This window comes from Chiloscyllium plagiosum, unplaced genomic scaffold, assembly GCF_037043375.1.
Source record: "Chiloscyllium plagiosum isolate Xiang-an unplaced genomic scaffold, Cpla_swu_hap1 HiC_scaffold_3, whole genome shotgun sequence".
NCBI classification, from domain to species: Eukaryota; Metazoa; Chordata; class Chondrichthyes; order Orectolobiformes; family Hemiscylliidae; genus Chiloscyllium; species Chiloscyllium plagiosum.
In genome coordinates, this window is record NW_028270141.1 from 115,421,642 (window position 1) to 115,445,896 (window position 24,255).

General features: G+C 43.1%; 1 protein-coding gene across 1 annotated transcript in view; it reads right to left on the reverse strand.

Annotated features, from left to right (window-relative positions):
* Positions 1 to 2,520: 2,520 nt before the first annotated feature.
* Positions 2,521 to 24,255, reverse strand: part of LOC148150646 (uncharacterized) — a 48,195-nt gene continuing 26,460 nt past the window's right edge. Inside the window, exon 2 of the mRNA XM_087976705.1 lies at positions 2,521 to 3,495. Coding sequence (XP_087832831.1) covers positions 2,521 to 3,495 — 975 coding nt within the window. The remainder of the gene's footprint in view (positions 3,496 to 24,255) is intronic.

Genomic DNA, 24,255 nt, shown 5'->3' on the forward strand with positions numbered 1-24,255 from the left:
TAGGGTGAATGTTTTGCTTTGTGGCTCAATCTAGAATGAGAGGTAATAGTTTTAGGCTAAGAGGTAGCAGATTTAAAACAGATGAGAAGAAATTATTTCTCTCAAAGGATCATGACTCTGTGATAGTCACTATCATAGGACACTGATTAAATTTAAGGGGAGATAGATTTTTAATTTGTAATGCATTGAAGGGTTATGGAGAATGGACAGGAAAGTGGAGTTGAGGCCGAGTTGAGATCAGTCATTATTGTTTGAGAATGAGGTTTATTGTTACATGTGTTCGAGTACAGAAGTATAGGAGTGCAGTCAAAAGTTTACAATGTCACCCCACATAGGGCCATCTGAGGTACAAAGTACCTACTTACAAATTTTAGATACAAAATCGAGAAATAAAGAAAAATGGTGAAGCAGACTTGAGAGGCTGAGTTGCCTACTTTTGCTCCAGTTCCTATGTGCTAATATTTTTATGATGCTTATATTGATGATTTCACATAATTCTCCCAACTACCTCACTGATGCCTGTGCCATTCAATAGCTGGGGAGATCTGTGCCATTGCTTCAACATACAAATTGTCCACTCAATCACGCTTCCTGTAGCAGAATGGTTTTCATTAGTTTCACATGCACAGGCTGGAGCAATGACTCACACACCATCAGCAGCTATCTCTTATCACCTAGTAGTGACCTTTCGGTTTGGCATAGTCACTGCAATACAACTGGCAGTGTGGGCTGTTCTCATGAAGGAGCCAAGATTGATGCCAGGATAGTGGGCATCATGTGCTGCCTATGGTCACAAGATGGAAAGCTCCACAGAATGTAAATATGTAGCAACAGTTATAAGAAATAAACCTGTACCTTACCTATGAGTTGTTAACAGTGTTGATGGCACTGTGGTGTGAATAGTGGTGGTTTTCCATGTGATCAGCTGTGTGAGGTTAAGAGAGGACACTGTCCAGAAAGGAACTCCATGGTGGGAGTGTAAGTATCTGTTTAATATTACATGCTGATTGACATCATGGTTTACTGCTTCTACTGGATGTTAGGTCTGCAAGAGATAACTCCTTTAGTAACATTGCATCTAGCGAAGTTTATAACAGAAGTGAATATTTACAGCAGCAGACATTAATTTGGAATCTTTAAGGCACTTAAAATGCATATTGTACCAACAGTTCACATGCAATAGGAAGTCCATCCCTTTCGACTCAAAGGGCACAACAAAGGCGAATTTTTTAAAAGGACCAACTGGGCGAACTGTTCCATCTCCATAAAGCTCTGGGTTCAATCACCATTAAAGTGCCACTTGTCTATAAATGGTGGCACACTGTTCACTACAATACATCTGCACCTGTTTAGAAGTGTAAGCTTTGACTTGTTGCTCTCTTTGCAAGAATATCTATTGTGTCAGTTTCCATTAATTGATATTAGATACATTGCATCAAAAAGAGGAACCAGGCTGGATTTTATGAGGTCACCACACTAATATATCAGTGGTGAACCTGCCCCAATATCCTGGAGTTGAAAAATGTCGTGCTGGAAAAACACAGCAGGCCAGGCAGCATCCAAGGAGCAGGAGAATCGATGTTTCGGGCATAAGCCCTTCTTTAGGAATGAGGCTGGTGTGCCAAGCGGGCTTTGAAGATAAGGCGTTGGGGCCGGGGAAGCAAAAATCATGGAGGAGGTGGAGGGCGTGGGTGGTGTCCCGAATGTAGGTGGGGAGTTCTTGGACTAAGGGGGACAGGGCAGTTTTGAGGTATGCAGAGATGAGTTTGGTGGGGCAGGAGCAGGCTGAGACAATGGGTCGGCCGGGACAGTCAGGTTTGTGGATTTTGGGCAGGAGGTAGAAACGGGCGGTGTGGGGTTGTGGGACTATGAGGTTGGAAGCGGTGGATGGGAGATCTCCTGAGGTGATGAGGTTATGGATGGTCTGGGAGATGAGGGTTTGGTGGTGGGAGGTGGGGTCATGGTCAAGGGGGCAGTAGGAGGAGGTGTCTGCGAGTTGGCATCTAGCTTCAGCGGTGTAAAGATCGGTGCGCCAAACTACCACTGTGCCTCCCTTGTCTGCTGGTTTGATGGTGAGGTTGGGGTTGGAGCGGAGGGAGTGGAGGGAGTGCGTGTTGTGATGGTGAGAGGTTGGAGTGGGTGAGAGGGTGGAGAGGTTGAGGTTGAGGCGGTCGATGTCACGGCAGCAGTTGGCTATGAAGAGATCAAGGGCGGGTAAGAGGCCAGCACGAGGTGTCCAGGTGGATGGGGTGTGTTGGAGGCGGAAGAAGGGGTCGTCAGAGGGTGGGCGAGAATCCTGGATGAAGAAGTAGGTGTGGAGGCAAAGGCGGTGGAAGAAATGTCGAACGCATTGATCTGGGAGCGTAGGGGGATGAAGGTGAGGCCTCTGCTGAGGACTGAGCATTCATCCTCAGAGAGAGGGAGATCTGGAGGGATGGTGAAAATACGGCAGGGCTGGGAGCTCGGACCTGGTGTGGGGCTGGAGCTGGGAGTGGGGGTGGAGTTAGACATGGGGCGGAGTTAGTCGTGGGGGCGGAGTTGCGCGTGGGGGCAGAGATCAATGTGGGGGCAGAGATCAATGTGGGGGTGGAGATTAACGTGGGGGCAGAGATCGTCGCAGGGCGGAGATCGACGTGGGAGTGGCGTAGCGTGCGGTGTGGTCCTTGAGCAGGTGAGTGACGTCACCGGGGGGGCGGAAGTGGCTGTGGCGGCGGCAGCTCCAGGGGCGGAAGTGGCGCGCCGGGCAGAAACAGCACTGGTCCCGGTAGCCGTGGATCCCACGGAGACCGCGTATCTGTCGGCGATGGTCTTCCTGGCGATCGTGGAGGCGGTTGTTTGGGCGGCGATCGCGGAGGCTGCATGGTCGGTGGTGGCTGTTGTCCGTGCGGCGGTGGGGGCGGAAGTGACATCACCGTTCGCCGCGGCGGTGGTGGCTGCAGCAGCCGCGTGGGCAATGACACCTGAGCGGCTCCGGAGGTCGCGAGAAGGTTCAGGAATGGTCGAGGAATCCGGAGTGTGGGGGTGAGTACATGAAAGTTTTTTATACTTACTTTCTTTGATGTTCGATAAGGCTAGGAAAAGGTGCTTGTTCAGTGTATGAATTCTTCTGAGGATGAAGAACAGTAGAGATCCTTTGTAGGTCTGTGAGAGTGTTGTCCTGAGCTGGGGCAGGGCTGACTGCAGGGAATGTAGGTGGCGGCGCATGGCTGTGAGCGTGGAACGGAGGATCCGGAGGGACGTCTGTTGCTGGAGGCTTCGGATTTGTTGCAGGTACTGGTTGTCCTGGTTGGGTCCAAATTGTGTTGGTCTGAATGTAGTCCGGAGTCCATGCAGGGTCAGTCGGTTCGGTAGGCACGTACTGAGGAAAGAGATGTGGCTGTGGTAGCGAGTTTGTTTCAGGACGTGGCTGAAGAGCTTCAGGGCAGAGGAGATGACCTGGGGTGTGCAGTGAGAGAGGGACTCACTGAGATCCTTGTTGAGGGAGGATCCTGGAGGCTACTCTGTGTCAATTTCAGGCAAAACTTCCGATCGTATCTTGCAGATAGCTACAGATCTGTGCTCCCAACAGCACAAAGCTGTGGCCACTGCTAGGAATATAGATAATCCTGAGGAAGAGGAGCCTGGACTCAGATCTGCATCAAGTGTCTTACTGAGTGCAGTCTAGCAGTAGGGATAATAGTGGATAGGGTGAATGAAATGAGAGGAATGGTCTAAGAGACTGAAGTAGAAGGCAAAAAGGAGAGCACGGGTTGGGCATGAGAGAAAGTATATCTGGGCCCAACGAACTTCCAAAGTTTCATTCCACCTCACTTGCCTGATACCACCCTGCACAGCTGAAGTTGTTGGGTTTACTCATTTGGTATGGGCCTCCTTCTGAACATGTACAATACAATCATGGGAACAGAGAGACCTTTAAATGATCATTAATTGTCCAGTTAAGTCCTTTAACAGACCTAAAGGGAGTTAGGCTGCCAGGGGGTTAAAATCAACTAGGTAAAAACAATGACTGCAGATGCTGGAAACCAGATTCTGGATTAGTGGTGCTGGAAGAGCACAGCAGTTCAGGCAGCATCCGAGGAGCAGGTGAATGAACAATGGTAAGGCCAACTGCCGATTTTTTTCTGCTGTTCTCTGGGTTTGTTTTAGATTTCCAACATCTGAACGATTTTGCTTGTATTTGACTGGGGAATTCCATGAGTCCCTTTGACTTCAGCATCAGCAACATTTCCGTTTTGGTGAAAACTGAACATTCTCAAGTCTGCATCAGATAAAGCAGCAAAGATTTCAATCGAGCATATACAATGGAGAAGATATAATGGATACATTTACAGCTTACTGTTACTAATTATAGGTTTAGTTAGTATTTATAGTTTACAATGTTATTCAGGCCATTGTTATCTCAACTTCTCTCAGGAGACTGTGCTTCTCTAGAATTCTTTATCCCAGTGAGTTGTGGAGGCAAGATCTGTGAATCCCCAAGCTTAGTGACTGAACTCCATGAATTTCCATACATGCACAGTAACTCTGAAACATCATCTCTTTCTCCCTTACTCTGACTTCACCTATTAATTTGCTATTCTCTATACTAGTGCCAGCTGTATTACCAAGTATTTTGCGAACCCTAGTATCCTCCTCTATTATTCTCTCTTGGCTCCCATGACCCTGCCAAGTTAGTTTAAAGCCCTCCCATCAGCACTGACAAATCGTCCCACATGGAACTCAGTTTGAGCTCAGTTCAGGACCAAGCTTTTCCAGGTCCGGTGTCCCAGAAATCTAAAGCCTTCCCTCATACACCACCATTCCAGCCACACATTTATTGCCTTAGCCGCCTATATCTGAACTTACTTGCACATGGCATTGTAACTAATTCAGAGATTACTACAGTGGAGACCCTGCTTGCTAACTTTCTACCTAGTTCCCTAAATTCTAATGGCTGGGGTCACATTCCCCTTCCTACCAAAGTCCATTGGTACCAATGTGAACTATGATCTCTAACTGTTCACTGTCCTCCGGAAGACATTTAAATTTGAGTTCTTTAAATCTGTGGAATAACATATTCATTAACTGTACTGTTCTGTGAATAGTGCATCACTTGTGCCACTTCATGCTTGGCTCAGGTTTCTTGCTAAGCCCATGACTGAGCTTGTCATCACATGTCATCATCATTCTCTTTCATATTCATTTGTTATCCCATAAATCTCCAGGTTCTTCATGGAGGATTCAGTAAGCAGCCTTGCAACAATCTACCTTCCAACATCAGTGGTATTTTCTGCAAAAGAGAGCAATATCATATTGAGAAAAGTGAAGCTTGGATCTCAAATATATATTCTTTGTGTTAGAAATCATTAAATGCATTATGAGCATTGATTACCATTGCTTTTTCATAGCTTGCGCATTATTAACTGCGCCATTCTTTAGCAAGATCTATGCACACCAATACCAAAGAAGTTATCCTGGTATTTTTCTTTTTCTTAACTAATTCCCATCACTGCACACCTTTTAAAGGATGTACATCCCTGTTGTGACATAGTTGGTCATCGTTGTCAACATTTCCCATTACCTGTTGTAAGCAATCATTAAAGCGCTTGATTACTGTCTTATTTTTAAACTGCTCTATCTGATATTTGTCTACAGTGTGTAAGGTGAGATACACTGGCATTGGAGGTAGTCTAGAGAACATTCATTATGCTGATACCAGGAATGGAGGACCGTTATGAGGGTGAGTAGATTCGGATTGAGCTCATTGGGATATAGAATGAGAGATGACTTTGTTGAAACATACAAGATTATTAGAGGACTTGACAGGGTAGATGTGGAGAGGTTGTGTTCCCTTGTGGTTGAACCTAGGACTAAAGGGCATAATCTCAGAATAAGGCATCATACACTTAACACAGAGATGAGGAAGTTTATTTTTAATTTCATAAAGTTGTGAATCTGTGGAGATCTTTACCACAGAGGGCTTCAGAGGTTGGATCATTAAATATATTCAAAGCTGAGAGAGACAGTAAGGGAATCAGTAAGGGAACAAAGGGTTGTGTGGAAAAGGCAGTAAAATGGAGTTGAAGATGATCAGATCAGCTATGATCCCATTGAATGGCAGAGCAGATTTGATGGGCAACTTCTGTACCTATTTTTTATGGTCAATTGTCACTTCCTATTAAAGTCACTAATCAGGAAAATAAATGTTTGACCTATATAATGTGGGACACTGAAACATCCCAATAGCAGCATGAACATCACACACTGCTCCTTTCATCACACATCTTTCACTCTCCCATCAACAAATGTATTGTCCTTGACTCAAAGCTCACACTTATTTGCTTCGCTTTACCCTTGCATACTTAGCTCACAGTAAGTAACATCTCATAGCTTCCACTTACTCCCAATATCCCCCATACTCAACACACAGACCTGCAAGCCAGCTCGCCTATAATGGACAGCACTAGCAACAAATGAATAGGGGACAGGCCCAGCTACATGTATGAAACCTCATGGTACTGACAGTAATTAAAGAGGCCCTCATGATGACTGCATTATTAGATTACCGACAGTGTGGAAACAGGCCCTTCAGCCCAACAAGTGCACACCAATCCTCCGAAGAGTAACCCACCCAAACATATTTCCCCCTGACTAATGCACCGAACGCTATGGACAATTTAGCACGGCCAATTCACCTAACCTGCACATCTTTGGACTGTGGGAGGAAACCAGAGCATCCGGCGGAAACCCACAGACACAGGGAGAATGTGCAAACTCCACACAGGCAGTCACCTGAGGTTGAAATCGAACCCAGGCCCCTGGCACTGTGAGGCTGCAGTGCTAACCATTGAGCCACCATGCTGCCCATTATGCACATTTTGCTTTCTCCGTTCATCATTATCCCACCGTCTATCTGATGTAAAGTTTGCAGATAATGCAGCTCTTCCTTTCCCCTTACCCAACCTGCACTCACTTCAACTGCCAACTTACACAGGTATGTTTTCAGATATTTAAGAACTGCCACCTGGTCAACCAGAGGTGATAGAGTTGGATATCTAAAGAGAAAGCAGACCTCTGCAGAGAAACACTACCAATTAACACTCACAGACAACATATAAAATACTGCCTACAGAAGTACTTTTAAGGGTACTATGGAACCAGGATCTAGGTCTGTAAAGTCCACTGGATGTGACAGAGGTAGAGGTGGGTTGGGGGTAAGGTTCACTGATGTTAACTAACTGAGATGTGAGTCTATTGATGGGTTCTGTTGCAGATACAGCCTCTTGTCACTGGCAATGAACATGGCATGAAGGATATTGGTTTCCAACTGCTTCACACAGAGTTTGGAGCATGTACTTTCCAGTATGAATGTGACAGCCAGCTCCATTGTAATACTGGTAGATTATGGCCTGATTCTGCAGCTGATTGTCAATGTCTCAGCTTTCAATGTAGCATAGACAACAATAAAAACCTCAACGTCTGAATGCTGTGTTACGGGCCATTAAACCTCAGCTAGTGCTGTGCAAGTCCAATTTGATGAGATCAAGGTTCAGAATGACTGCAGATAGTCGTCCTCAAAGCAAGTTGCAGGCTACCAAACACTCCAGCAGTTTACACCCTCCTCCCCAATATGGTGCAGTAGCTCTGACTTCATGGGGCTCAGACCAGCTGGAGAATGCATGTGCCTCTTGATTTCTCACTACTCCTTCTTCCTCCTCCTCAGCATCTTCTTGCTGAGCTGCCCATTGAAGCTTGGGTGGTCACGTTTTGGAGGATGTAACAGACCACCAGGAATTGGGACACCCTTTCCGGTGAGTACCAGAGGACTTCCAGAACAGCCACTAAGTAAACCAGCCTGTGGAACCATGATATCACAACACTGATGGTCTGCTCAGTGCAACATGGGTCTCTCTTCTTGGAGCACTAGTTACAAGTGATGGGATTATGGAGTGGAGTCATCAGCCACAGGTGCACAGATAAACCCTGACTCAGAGCAGCCACTCTCTGGATTAATTTTGAAAGATTGCTGAACTGTGGACTGGAATGTGATTAAAACCTCATGACTGTTGTCAGGACAGCAGGCATACACCAGTATCACCAGTATTACTGGTTTTAGTACATTTTTCCCACTAAGGTGAAGTGCTCACAAGTCCGTTGTCTTCTCTGTATTCAGAAATAGAAGATAATGAAATTTCCCATCCAGGTGTACAAAGTCTCTCTGACCTTCCAAAGGCAGTGTTGGATTGCAAACTGTGTAATATTTATAAAGTTACTATTCCAGTTTGGAAGAATCCACTGAACCAAAAATTCCAGGTTGCTGTTACCTTTGTGGCTACTGACTGCAGCTCTCACCCAGCTTTAAGATTCCAGGGATGTGCATTCTCATGCAAGGATTCATTGATAAGTTTATGAAACTAGCATAAAAGTGAGATGAAACTTATAAAAAGAGCACACAGTAAACACAGCTGTACAATATGTTGTGGTTTTCATGTACAAATAGCAAATGTTTCACTTAAAATTTTGCTTAACTATGAGCAAGAAAACATTCATTTGACCTCAGCTGAAGTATTATTTACAATTCTGGACACCATATTTTTGGAAGGATAAGCACACATTGGAGAGAGTGAAGTAGAGGTTTGTGAGAATGGTTCTGGTGTTAAAAAGCTTCAGCTATGAGGAAAGTTTGGAGAAGTTAGGACTGTTTCCTTGGAGATAAGCAGGCTAAGAGGACATTTGATAGAGGTTTCAAAAATCATAAGAGCTCTGCTCTGAGTAAGGACAAAACAGTTCCTCCTCATAAATGCATCAAAATAAAGGGCCCAGATTTAAATCCATTTGCAAAAGAAGTAAATAGAATATGACAAGATCACACAGTGAGTTGCTGAGGTCTGGAATACACTGTCTGAAGTTTGGTGGAGGCAGGTTAATTTGAAGCACTCAAGAGAATTAGTTAAATAGAAGTAATCTTTAGGATTACATGGAAACGCAGGAGAATGGCATCAAATCATGATGCTCATTTAGAGAACCAGGGTAGACATAATGGATTGAATGGTCATCTTCTACACTGTAATAATTCTGTGAAGGAAAATATATGGACAGATTTAATGGCTGGTGCTTTTGTACTTTTTGTTTCACAGTTTTTCAGTCGAGGAGGACGGTGATGAAAGGGGTTTCTGGTCAGGAACATGTCAATCAACTTGCTTCTGTTGCGACAAAAACTTAAGATGTAGAATGTGGCAAGGGACAGCCGTCTGGTTTTCTGGTTGGAACCACAACAATCAATGTAGTGACATGATGGTAATGTCATGTCCTCAGGAATCCCTCAGAAATTGCTGTGTAGGGTAATATGAAATGGATAGCACACCGGATCAAGAAGAGTTGGTTACAAACATCAATAAAGCAAAACTTAAATCGCTCTTCCTCCATCTCAAGGACAAACAGAAACCATGCTAATATTATGAATATGAGTTCTGTATCGATTCACATATTGGATCATGAAACTGACATGAGAATGACATGAAAACTAGGAAAAAAACACTTAGAGTAAAGATAGTTGTGCAATAAATTATAGCATGCATCTACCAATAGTAGTTAATTACAAGTAAAGAAAATTTGTTTAAAAATCAGCAAGTAGACAAATATTTGGACAGTTTTAATGCTTGTTTTTCTTTGCAAATCACAAAATATATTTTGCATTCTTCGATACAGAAGTACTGTGATGAAGGTGGATTTGGGTCAGGGACATGTCAAACGACATTAATAATTTAAATATTTTAATTGGCACCTACTTCTCCTGAACAGGTAAATGCCAAATGAGAAAATTTGATAACATCAGTGATATAACAGCGGGACATAAAGCAACCATTATTGAATGCTGCAACTATTGACAAGTACCTTTTCAAGAATATTTGGCAGTGAAATGGCTGAGAGGCAGTTTGTAATTAAAACTAAGTGAATCCCTCCATGCAGCAATACTGTTTTTTTGTTCTACCAATCAAATTTTAAATAATGCCCACAGCACGCGGCTCAGAGAGGTTAGCATCTCCATCTGTGCTCTTGCTGTGATCTGAGGGTACCAATTATTAACACCAGCCTTTGGCAAGTTATTCCATTTTTCAGTCTGTTGAAATTTGTTAAACAGTCAGTACATTATGGAATATAATTGTTTGCAACTCATTGTTCAACCACGTAGTCAGACATCATTGGGTATTATTAAAATATGGAAGGAAAAATCTTACAGCACAGTCACATGAAGCACTCAGAAGCATTGTAACTTTACTTTCTGATGCTTGGAGCTATTTAAAATGGATTTTGCTCAACTCCATCACAAATCTCACACGTATCGTTGGATCACTTAAAAACAAAAACATAATTCATTCCTGATTCTATACTGCAAAGAGAAAATCTCAATGGATTCTGATGTGCATATACAAGAAATTTGATGACTTTAAAAAAGCAAGAGCCCACATCCTGGGATCCCAGATTCATAATTAAACTCTGAAAGGGAAGTAACTTAAAGCAGCTCAATTAAGAATTCAGGCTTCAGCTGTAAGTAAAGCACTAGCCCCAACTTCCAAAGTACTTACCTTGATGGTTCATAATAAAGATTACAAAATAAACACATTATGAAAAATGTTGTAACATTCATGTTGTGTAAGACCTCATACTGTGCAATGATGGATTCTAATTTGCTAGTTTAATATACTACAGTGTTGAACATTGATTGCAACTACAGCAGTATTATCAACAAAATGGATAAACTGCAAAATTAATCTTTAGTTTACATGGCAGTTGGGTTATTAAACTGTTATTTCTTCACAGTACCAAATTATGCAGTTTGTTGCTTTCGATGTGTTAGCCCAGTAGAGGATATCACAGTCAGGTTCTTGTTGAGGAAGGTATCTTGAAGTTTATTTAGAATATTTATGCAACTTTGATGTCACAAATTTACACACATTTCATATTTAGCCAGAATGTTTCTGGTTCTGTGCTTACTGATGTTACTGTTCATTACAGGCACAAAGCTGACTGACTGAAGACATTACACTGATTCCTTTACATACAATGACAGCAAGACAGGTCGCTTTTTACTGGAACATCACATGTTCTGTGACTTAAATGTGCAGACCTGTAAAGTCTGAAACCATAATATGTTAGATTCTAATTTAATAGTATAGGCAAACAGTCAATATTTGTAGGGTATAGTTTGTTGACAGAACTTAAAATTACTGACAGCATTGTTTGATCATTGCAACTTGTTGTACATTCCTTTTGGTACTGCTGCTGAGGTAAATTCAATCAGTGTTTTTAAAATTTGCAAGTCTGCATTTAAATTTGTCTCATCTTATGGTTTAGCGATGCTCAAAATGTTTATTGACTTTCCTCAAACTAGCCTTTTATTTAACACTAATATTTTTCCTGCAATTTTGTCCAGCTTTTAAATAAAAATTAAAACTGAAATTGTCTGAAAATGTGAAGCACTTATTAACTGTCCATTTGACAGGAAGTGTAAAGAAGGTGCACTTTATCTAACTGATTTGGAGATGCCGGTGTTGGACTGGGGTGTACAAAGTTAAAAATCACACAACACTAGATTATAGTCCAACAGGTTTAATTGGAAGCACTAGCCTTTGGAGCACCACTCCTTCATCAGATGGTTGTGTCTAACTGGTGAGAGATTGCAAAACTCTAAGATTTGGAAGGGTCATAAATGGTTAGTTATGTAATATGGCATAGATTCCAGATGAGATAGTTCTATACTTTAAGATTGTTACATAACATTACAATGTGTGATGTTCCAGTGTAAAGGTACCGATCTCATCTTCAGTCACTCTAATGGATCTGGTGTACAGTAGTTAGGTGTGTGTGTGCGTGTATGTGTGTGTGTGTATATAATGTATAGTAACTACAATAAGCAGAGAACCCAGACAAGCCGGTGATATGATAGCCTTGCATCTTGTTGACATGGTAAATAAACTCCAGATATCTAATGTAACAGAACCTGCAATCTGTGGTATGTTATATCCAGGCTAACATTAATTGCAAACTACAAATGCCATCATGGTGACAGCAACAATACTTTAAAGCTGGTGGCAGTAAGTGGGCACTGAAAGCTATTTTTGACAGTTAACGAGAAACAGAAGTTGGATGCCAAAGGCTGGAAAGGTGACAGTACCATCACAGTGTGAATGAAGATTTCCTCACAGTCATCCATAAATCGGTTCCAGCTCCAAAACTAAAGCACTACAATTAAAACTGAGGTGTACAAAACCTATACTGAAGTGCAATAAGTATTCTACCACTCTCTTTAAAAGAAAATAAATATCAGAGGCTGCCATTTTTAAAAAGGCCATTTTACATCGGTCCTTTAGAGGACAACTCCAAAATACTACTAGAAGGAAATACCAGTAAAACCGCTGAAAAATTGTTTTCTTTACGAAACAGGTTTTTTAGATTAGATTAGATTAATTACAGAGTGGAAACAGGCCCTTCGGCCCAACAAGTCCACACCGCCCCGCCGAAGCGCAACCCACCCATACCTCTACATTTACCCCTTACCTAACACTATGGGCAATTTAGCATGGCCAATTCACCTGGCCTGCACATCTTCGGACTGTGGGAGGAAACCGGAGCACCCGGAGGAAACCCACACAGACACGGGGAGAACGTGCAAACTCCACACAGTCAGTCGCCTGAGGCGGGAATTGAACCCGGGTCTCTGGCGCTGTGAGGCAGCAGTGCTAACCACTGTGCCACCTTGCCACCCACGGTGTTACTGGTGTCTAGTCATTAGTTGATTCCATCGTTTTCTTTTCCCAAATTGACATAAAAATAAGAAAATAGATTGCTTTTGACATCATCACCCCTTTTTTGGTGTAAACGGAGGCTGCAGACAAAACCCTAGTACAAGAAGTCTGAATGTTTTGAAGGAGCAATAATTTACAGCAAAAAATACATAGTAGTTAACATGGATACAGAAAAACATTGCACGACAATACTGAAATACAGATTAAATTAGCATTTAAAAAAAAAGAAAATGCATAACCATGGATTGATATTTAAATCTTGTCAAAACTTCATTTATTTGAAGAAAATATGGACCATCAGATAACTAACAAAAAATGATAAGCTGTCAAATTTGTTCTTGTTTGGGCACTGAAGGGTGAAGAATAAAATCCTCTGGGATTGCTGATGATGATCCCAAATATTAGGACAAAATTTTCAGAGTTTATAAGATCCACTTAAAAGTTTGAGTAAATTCCCAGGTACACAGGTTCATGTCATATCACCAGCAGCCAGGCAAAACAGTCCAATAGTTCGTAGATGGGTCAAGATTAGAGTGGTGCTGGAAAAGCCCAACAGGGCAATGAAGGGCATTCCTGATGAAGGGCTTTTGTCCGAAACGTCGATTTTCCTGCTCCTTGGATGCTGCCTGACCTGCTGTGCTTTTCCAGCACCACTCTAATCTTGACTCTAATCTCCAGCATCTGCAGTATCCACTTCTGCCTAGTTTGTAGGTGGGTGTTGATTCAAAAACATTCAATGTTATTTAACTGAAGGTAACTTAGCTGAAAGGCTAATGGAACGAGTCATTGCTTCTACACCAATCAAATGTATCCAAAATGCGCTTCTGGACAAAAGCAAATGATTTATCATTGATGCTTTGCCAAAAGAAGGACACAAAATTAAAGCAATTGTAGCAGGCTCACAGCATCCACAAGAACCTATTGTGACCATCACTTTGTTCAATGGAACAATATTTTGTGATTTATGTTCCACAAGAGCACATTTGACTAACATCTTTAAGAAGTCCAATTGCTCAGAGAAACTCAAAGTGCTCCACAGCGACATGTGAAGAAGAGCCACCAAGGCCCAATGTTAAAGGAGCTTCCATTGTTCCATCCATAGCAGGCAAAAATGTTAATGAAGTCCAAGTGGTAACTGCAAGGTCATTGCTTACAGCTACCAGTCAGTCATTGCATTTCGTAAAAATGACACACTGTTTGGTTGTTCCAGGGAAGCTGAAGCCCTCGGTTCTATCTTAGTGACAGACCCCAAAAAGAATTGACAGTATGTATTATATGCCACAAGCAACATTGGTGCGGGTGCAAATATCATTCCTTTATACGTCTGACACAAGATACATTGAAGAATCTGACGCAGCATGGGACAGTCCACACAAGATAAGCTAACTGCATACAACTGATTTGACATCTCATGTATTGGCATTATCCATCTTAAAGATTGGCATTAGCCATCATCCCTGTGCCTAAGAAGGCTCATACAGCATGTCTCATTGACTACCACCCAGTGTCCCTAACTTCAGTGGTCATGAAGTGCTTTGAAAGCCTGGTCATGGCATTATTCAACTCCAGCCACTCCACTAATCTTGACCCACTCCAATTTGCCTATCAGCCCAACAGATCCACGTCAGATGCCATATCACTTGCCCTTCATTCCTCCCTAGAACACCTTAACGCCATGAACAGCTACGTAAGAATCCTACTCATTGACTACAGTTTAGCCTTCAACACTATTATCCCCTCGAGACTGATTACTAAACTTAGTGATCTCAGGCTAAGCCCCACTCTCTGCAACTGGATCCTCAGTTTCCTGACCCACAGGCCACAATCAGTGAAGACTGGAGACAATATTTCATTGTCATTAACAATCAACACTGGAGCCCACAGGGGTACATACTCAGCCCCCTACTGTACTTACTGTATACCCATGATTGCATTGCCAAATACCAGACTAATGCCATTTACAAGTTCACTGATGGTACCACCATAGTCGGTCGAATCTCAAATGGTGACGAAACATACTACAGATGAAAGGTGGAAAACCTGAAAAAATGGTACACTGAGAACAACCTAGCTCTCAATGCCAGCAAAACCAAGGAACTCATTATTAACTTTCGGCAGGATGTTACTCATGCCCCCCCTACACATTAAAACATAGAAGTGGAGTGAATGGAGAGTGTCAAGCTCCTGGGAGTGGTCATCCACAACAAACCTTCTTGGACTCTTCATGTGGACACACTGGTTACAAAGGCCCAACAACATCTCTTCTTCGTCAGGCAGCTGAGGAAATTTGGCATGACAGCAAATACCCTAGCTAACATTTATAGGTGCACCATCGAGAGCATTCTGTCTGGATGTATCACTACCTGGTATGGCAACTTTACCATTCAAAATCAGAGATGGTTGCAGAGAGTGGTGAACTCAGCTCGGACAATCACAAAAGCCAATCTCCCATCGATAGACTCCATCTATCAGGTCCGCTGTCAAGGAAAGGCCATCAGCATTCTCAAAGGTCCATCCCACCTTGGCAATGTTTTTCTACAACCTCTACCTTCAGGGAGAAGGTACCGAAGCCTGAACACATGCACCAGCCGGTTTTGAAACAGTTTCTATCCTCCTGTTGTTAGAATACGGAATGGACTCCCAAACTCTTAATGTTCGCCTGTCCCTGTGATTTTGTTTTTGCTGGTGCTTACCCATTACTTATTTATCTACGCTACCTATGTGATCTGCCTGTATTGCTCGCAAGGAAAAGCTTTTCACTGTACCTCAGTACATGTGACAATAAATTCAAATCACTTCAATTCAATAAATATTAAAATTGATCCTCTGGATGGACTCCTGAAAGTTTTAATACCATTGAAACAGATGGATCCCCTTTTATTGGGTTGCCAGTTTCATTAATCTATATATTTGTACAATTCATGAGGTTATAAATTTGTCAATTGCAAAACTGGAGACTCCAGACTGCCACATCAATCTCATACATTCTGACCACAGCTGAGCAGAGCAGATCTAGCCAGTTATGTCAGATGATGATCAGTTGCAACACACAAAAAGATATTAACTTCGGTGGGTGCTGAACATATTCAACAAATCGTTGAGCTAGTATTAACTCCAGTCTTTCACAAATGAACTGGGACTCTCCAAGAATGTAATCTTCAAAAGCTAACAATTTGTACTTATGCAAGCTCTACATCAAGACAATGCTTCACCATATACATATAAGTCACGTGACACAGAAAAAGACAATTTAATCCATATATTGATCTAGCATTAACAAGGAACAACTAATCAAGTTGTTGACCTGTATGAATTCCATCAACCTCAACAATTGAGAGAAGCTCTCCTTCTACATGATTCCTTTGAAACCACGGTGCAAGATAGTGACAGAAATGTTCCAGAACAAGGGAACAATTACACGGTGATGACTGGTTAATTCATAAAATTCCCTTCTGTAAAAGATTTTAAACACCATGAGTGCACCAATTGTTGACACATTGACTATAATATTGTTATGGACTAAAACCGAACTCGCACAAAATATATAAAGAAGATAATCTCGACCCTAATTTTTTCTTATTTTAAAATGAGGTGTAAGACTTTGCATTCCAGATGCAATTCAAGTAGTTGAACTACTTGACATTAAGCAAAAACACTTTATTTTTACATTACAATTATAATACAGACAATTTTTTTTAAAAAAATGAGCTTAACTGTAACGGTCTTGAAATGCTTAACAAAATTATATATATGCGTATGTGCGTGTATGTATATAGACACATATATATAAAATATTAACTACTACTAATCAACAGTTCCAATTGAATAAGATCCCATAAATACATGCTTGGCAAAGGTAAATTCAGTAAATAGACTATCTTACATGTAACTCTCACAGCAGGAACAGGCCACAGCTTTAACTTTAACAGAGAGAAGAATGAGAGCTTCTACATCCAGGTGTAAGATCCCAACAGCTGCAGAAAGCCTGGTTGTTTGGGAGTTTGACCCCACCCATTCAGGCAGCTTCCATTGTTTCAACTTTAAAAAATAACTCCCGGGCCTCACAAGCTGTTTGCTTTATTGAAATTGAGAAGGCTGCTCGGGACCTCTGGCTTAACCTTGCTTCATAACAAAAACAAAACCAAATGTACCTCTTAAAGCCATAATATTGTCACAATATACAGTAGGCTCATTCTGCCTCAAAAAATTGTCATTGATAATGGTCTACAGCACACAAGTGCAATCTTTCAAGGCATGCCCAAGGAAAAGAGGTGTTCAACATATTACCTCTTCTCCTCACTACCCTTAGTCAAATAGTCGAGCTGAATACATTATTTGAACTACATTGTTTGATCATTAACTGCAAAGCTACTTATCCATCCATAGTTATTGACATGTTGAATCTACATGCTACTCCTTGAGATGACAGATTAACTTTGGCAATCGCTCTGTGAGACGAATCGACACAATTCCTCCTGCCAACATTCTCCAAACCTAACCAAATGTGTGCAGCACATAAAGAAGGGGGAAACTGTTAGATGATCAATGAGCAGACAGAGAGTTACCCCAATGTGAATCAGGACAAAGATTGTGCCTTTCCAACTTTTGCATGAACTCATGGGTTCATGGAAAAATATTACTGGTATTGTATCCAACCTACTTCTTATGGTGTTATAATAAGCAATGGTCAAATCCTGGAACAAGATAGCTGACATCTGCAACCTGCAAGCCATCTATCATCTGACAACTCAGATATTGAAGATATCATGCCAGAAATAAAAACAAACAGCCAGGGCAAATGTTATGTATCCAACCACGATGACATAACAGACAGCAGAGTGAAACTACATGCCAATTACAATAATTGTGTAAAAACTGGATCTGGAATTGTTATATACCCACCAAGGCGTTACCTAGAGAATATAACATATGCTTCCCTGTGTATGTTTTCAAAAATTGATTCCCATTCTTTAAAGGGAAAAGGAGGATATGTTATAATATGACATAGACAAGACTAGACAGGTTTGTGTCTTTAAGACAGATATTTGACATCACAGCTCTAGATGTTTCTGTATAAAGGTACCCACATTGCCTTCAGCCACATTCTTTGAATAGTCAATTGAATGTCTTTGTATATTGTAGTTACATCAATAAACACAGAACCAAGTCTATGTGTGTAAGTTGATGATATTGCAGCTGTGTAAATAGTTAGTGTTGTAAATAAACTTTGAGAAATGCAACTCAACAGAATCTGTGTTATATGTTACATTATGTGGGCTAAGCATATAGAAAATGATAAACAGCATTAGTTAGTATGCAGGTACAACAAGTAACAGTATCATAGAGGTCAGAAAGCACAGAAAAAGGCCCTTCAGTCCAACAAATCTGTTCTGGTCAAAAAGAGCCTCTAACTATTTTAATCCCATTTCTGTCACTTGGTCCGTAGCCTTGGAAGCCTTGATACTGTAAGTGTACATCTAAATACTTCTGAAATGTTATGAGGGTTGCAGTGTTTACCACCCTTCCAGCTGTGAGTTCCAGGTTTTCTGCTACCCTCTGGGTGAAAATAAATCTTCTCACATCCCCTGTAGATCTCCTATCCTTATCTTAAATCTATGCTCCCTGGGCATTAGTCCCTCTACCAACAGGAAAGATTCCTTTCTGTCTATCTGTGCCCCTCATAATTATATACATCTCAATCTTGTACCCCCTCAGTCTTCTCTGCGCCAAGGAAAACTACTCAACAGAATCTGTGTTATATATTACATTATGTGGGCTAAGCATATAGAAAATGATAAACAGCATCAGTTAGTATGCAGGTACAACAAGTAACAGTATCATATCCAATCTCTCTTCATAACTGAAACTCTCCAGCCCAGGTAACATCCTGGTAAATCTTCTTTGCACCCTCTGCAGTGCAATCCCATCCCTCCTATTCGGGGGAATTCCAGACCTGTACACAACACTCTAGCTGTGGTCAAACCAACTTTTAATACAGTTCTGATATAAGTTCCCTATTCTTCAACCCAATGCCTAGATCTAATAAAGGTAAGTATCCATATGTTTTCTTAACCACTTTATTCTACCTGTTCTGCAAGCTTCAGGGACATGTACATCTAGGTCTCTTTGATTCTCGTGCTTCTCAGGGTCCGACCATTCATCATGTATTCTCTTGCTTTGTTTGTTATACCCAAGTCTGCTATCTCCCACTTATCCAGATTGAATCCCATTTGCTACTGACCAGCCCATCTATATCCTCCTGTAATCTAAGGCTATCCTCCTCACTATTTATCAATTTGTCAATTTTTATCTTATCCCCAAATTTACTGATCAACACTCCTACAGTCAAGTCTGAATTATTAATATAAATCACAAACATCAACGACCTCAACACTGATCTCTGTGGACAACCACTGGATAGGCTTCCAGTCACAAAAGTACCCCTCAACCACCTGATTCCTGCCACACAGCCAATTTTGACTCCAATTAGCCAAATTTCCTTGGATCCAATAGGCTTTTATCTTCGCTATCCATTTCCCAAGTAAGACTTTTTGGCTGAAGTCCAATAGATTATGTTGAATACATTACCCTCAACTACACATCTGATCACCTCTTCAAAAAATTCACTCAAGTTGGTCAGACGTGACATCCCTTAACAAAATCATGCTGACTGTTCCTCCATTCCTGAAGAAGGGTTATACCCGAAAGGTCAACTTCTCCATCTTCTGATGCTGCCTGGCTTGCTGTATTCTTCCAGCCTCCTGTTGGTCTACTTTGGATTCCAGCATCTGCAACTTTTATTGTCTCTAGCAAGTTTCATCCCTGCCTTTCTAAGTACAAATTAATGCTGTCCCACAGAATTACTTTCAATAGTTTCCCCACCACTGAAATGAGACTGATTGGCCTATAGTTTCCCAGTTTCCTTCTTGAATAATGATATGATATTGGCTGTTCTCAAGTCCTCTGGTACTTCACCTGTGGCTTAAGAGATACTGAAAATTATTGCTAGAGTCCCTGACATTTTCTCCCTTGCCTTACTGAACAGCCTGATACATTTCTTCTGACCCTGGACATTTGTCTACTTGAAAGCCTGCCAGACCACTCAGAACCTCTTCTCTGTCTATAAAAAAATATTTCAGGACATTACAATTCTGCTCCATGGTGTCTGAACCCACATGATCCCACATTAGTGAGCACTGACACCATAATATTCATTTTGAATCCTATCTATGTCCTCTAGCTCCATGCACATATTACCTCTGTTGGCCTTATGGACTCTATTCCTTCTCCAGTTATCCTTTCATTCTTACTGTATTGTAAAATAATTTTGGATTTTCCAGATTTTGCCTTGCATTATTCTTCCCCATTTTGATTTTCTTAATTTCCTTTCCAAGCTTTCCATTACACTTTTGTACCCCTCTCGGCCTCAGCCAACATGAGCACTCAGTATCTGCCATAAGCCTTCCTTTTTCCCTTTGTCCACCTGCTTGATATTCCTTGATAATGACAGAGGACAGGTAGCCCAGGGTCCTGGTGCTTGCCTACTCCATCCACTTCACTTTGTCTGCCTTTCTATGCTTTTCTTTACATGTTTCCAACAATTATGGTAAGATATCTGACCATCTTTCAACAACATTGCTGGAAGGCATCTTCTCCCAGCCCACGCCCAGCGACGCAGTGGCTTCCAGTGGCCTGGAATTGTGGTCAAGGCCGGGCACCTGCTGGGACAGTCTCCCAGTGTGGCAGTACTGTCCAAGAAGGACAGTATTACCCTGGCCTGGCCGCCTTATCTCAGCGTGGAGGTCTCATCCTGGAATGGATTCTTTGACAGCTTCTGGGTATTCTAGCATCCTGGCATGAAAGTCTTTTCCTGGCATGGAGGTCCCGCCTTGGTGTAGATGTCTCATCCTGGCCTCAGACATGACCACCGACAGGCCAGTGTGGAGGGCTAGTCCCAGCATGGAGTTCTAGTCCCAGGCGGGAGTTCTAATCCCAGCCTGGAGTTCGAGTCCCAACATGGAGTTCTGTTTTAAAAAATTCTCAAGGTCAAGGACCAGGCTCGCAGGAAAGTAGTCTGACACAGAACAAACAGCCAAGAGGCGAGTCTGCTAGAATATAGTTTTATTCCCCGCAGTGTCCCCACAACCAGTCTCGTACTTACAACGGGTCTGGCTTATACTCACTCTACATGTTACCAAAACTGGGAGCCGTCAGTTCTCGTAGAGCGGTTGCCAACAACCCACGCTCGGCGGTTAAACGTAACCCCGGAGCAGACTCTACCGAACTGGAGACTTCTCCAGCTGATATACCCTTTTCCAGATATAAACATTCATGTGAACAGCAGAGCAAGGCTAAAAAACACATTCCATTCTGGTTACATACAGATAAGAAGATTCACACGGGAAGGTGTATAACAAGATTCACACGGGACTAAGCGACACCTTCCATTTTCGGTTAGATTCACACATGTATTGGGACACAATTTTAACCCTTTCACCACATTCCACTGCTTGGCCCAATACATGTGTTGCATAATGATTCACACATGTATTGGGACATAATTTTACACCACATTCCACTGCTTGACCCAATACATGTGTTACATTATGCCCATATGTATTCTTTCTAACAAGCGCCTACGTACACGCCAAATATACAAGCAAGTCAGGACATTACAGCATGTTAAAATCACCAGGACCGCTACCAGGATCGACAAGGGTGGGAACAGGAATGTCCCCGCAGTGGAGGACATACCACTCAATATGTCCCACCAATGATGAGCTGACTCCACGTCCACTACACGGGCAGCATGTACTACCTCCTGTCCATGTATAAAGGTAGACACCGTAACCTTGGTGACATTGGTTTGATGCTTTCGTAATATCTGCTTAAGCTCCTCGGATCGGTCCAATGCCTGCTTAAACCGATCCAGGGAAATGTTCCAGGGATTCCTCAGCACTTTCCACTGCACCTTGGTAAAGTGGCGAGCACTGCTATAAGTGGTCAACAAATAGGTGTGATTCTGCCAGTGCCACTGATAGACATTTGAGAGGCATCCCGAGAACGGTGCTGAGGGAAGCATAGGATGTGGATTATTGGTAGCCACACAGAGCGTGTGTGGCCCAATCTGCCACATCATGTCCCTTGGAGTCTCAACAGTCCATTCGCACAGGGCCGTTCCCTTAGTCAAGCAAGGGTCCCGATACCTGTCCATCAGTAGGCAAGTTTTCCCCTGATCAGTCTGTTCACAAGCGGACAGATCATAGGTAATATTGGTATCTGGGCTAAACCACTGTCCCCTTGTCTTCAGAAAATAATATCCAGAAGATGTAATCACTGGTAATACATAATATCGACAGACCGTAACAGTGTGGGTTACATTCATGGTAACAAAGTATCCGTTACACATAGTTGCGTTACACCATGTTCGCTCTGGATGGGTTATCATCCACAATTTCTCAGATACATTCCATAGTCCCCTCCACGCCTGTACATTGGGGGATGTTACCACACGCAAAAAGCGTTCTTTCTGTATTTGAGCATGCAACATTTGAATATGACAGGCAGTCCAATTTAACTGAGCCGTAATGTTCTCAAACAGTTCCTGAGTGGCGCCCCAGACATCCAGTTCCCATTGCAGAGATCGTATCATTATTTCAGCTGTCTCTCCTTGAGTCATCATTACGGATGGCATCCACCTTCCAATAGTATGTAGTCCTTGTGAGGTGGCCTGTCCCGTGTTAGATAATTTAGTACGGGTTACCTCAGAGTCAATGGCATTCGAGATACCCATAACAGTTCCTGCGCCTCCCAGCAGGGTGTCGTACCACGCTCGTCGCCGCCTCTTGCTATGACACTCGGGTATGAGGGGCAACTGTACCCGCCAATGAACATCAGTGTGCAGTACCGCCCGGGCCATCTGTTGACAAGTTGACATAATAGGGGCCAACTGTGTTCGATGCGACCGCACGCCCCCCGTGGCACCCCTCTTCGGTGCTGGCCCGCCCCGCGTGGGGTTTAATAACGCCTCAGACGGGGCGTTCGTCGAGGGCAGTACCATTATTAACCACATGAATCGATGACGATTCCGAATATCGGTGGCATTGCGCAGCCACAGATCTTCCCCCCGAGCTGTGACGCTCCAATGAGTCCCCGTTGTCCCGCATGTCTGGGTGCGTCGGTCCCACAAACACGTCTTGACTTGGGCATTTACCACCAGGGTGCAATTAGGCGGTATGAACGATATGTCATATTTTTCCCCATCCCGGCGCATGTAGCACTGTGCACACGTGTACAATTGACAGTCGCTGGTGAGAGTCAGAACAACGCACTGCTGACCGGGTTCACATGTAAAGTCGTCCTGCGTCCGTCGCTGGCTACTGGCCTCCCACCGCACCTCATGGCGGGCGACCGGTACCAGCGTCCAGGCCGTGATACCGATGCCCTGGAGTGGCCATCCGATCGCGAACATCGCCAATAGGAGTCGCAATCCCCATGACCACCCCATGTTCAAGGCGGAGGGTCAGCCTGCGGGTGCATAGCAATTACAACATTATTTAGGTCTCACGTAAGTAGCACTGGTTCGCCGGGACGTTTGCCCAGGTCGGGTCTCCGGGGTACATAATGGTGACCAGACTGTCCTTCCCCTGTGCTATGATTTCGGCCGGCCTGGGGGGGCCGGTCGTCTGGCGCACCCATACCTTGGCCCCCTTAGTGTCAGTAGACCCAAATCCCCCCGTCCCACGCTCAGTAACCGTAACGGGAGCTCCCATCTCTTCCACCGTTGTAAGGTTACATGGCTTAATGACCAATTGCGCTATTCTGTCCCCCTTCTGTATCACGTAAGGTTCAGCGGTGATGTTGACCAGGATCACCCCCAACTCCCCTTGGTAGTCTGCGTCAATTACGCCTGCCATCACATCAATCCCCTTTAGTGACAGTCCCGACCGCGGGAGGATATGCCCATAGGTTCCAGGGGGACAAATCAACCCTAACCCGGTCTTAATCACCGTAGGTTTCTGTTGGATCAAAGTCTGGGCAGTTAGTGCTCGTAGGTCCAGTCCAGCCGAAGCCGGCGTGGCCCTTACGGGAATATCAGCTTCCTCAGCGAACTTCCACATTTTAATAGGCTGAGTCTTTGGGGTATCACATACTTGTATCATCCTATTCAAGGGTGTTACCCCATTTCCTAATGGGCGGTTATTAATTTGTTTCACCACCCGAATTAGTTGCTTCCTCCAACCCGTTAAGTCATTGCAACCTCCTGCTTTTCGTAGTGAGGACTTCAGAAGCCCATTCATTCGTTCTATAAGTCCCGCAGCTTGTGGGTGATAGGGTACATGATAAACCCATTCCACGTGGTTATCGTGACACCACTGCTTTACCGCCCTTCCTGTGAAATGGGAGCCATTGTCACTCTGGACCTGTATGGGCAATCCATAAAATTGTTCAATCAAATCTAAACATCGCA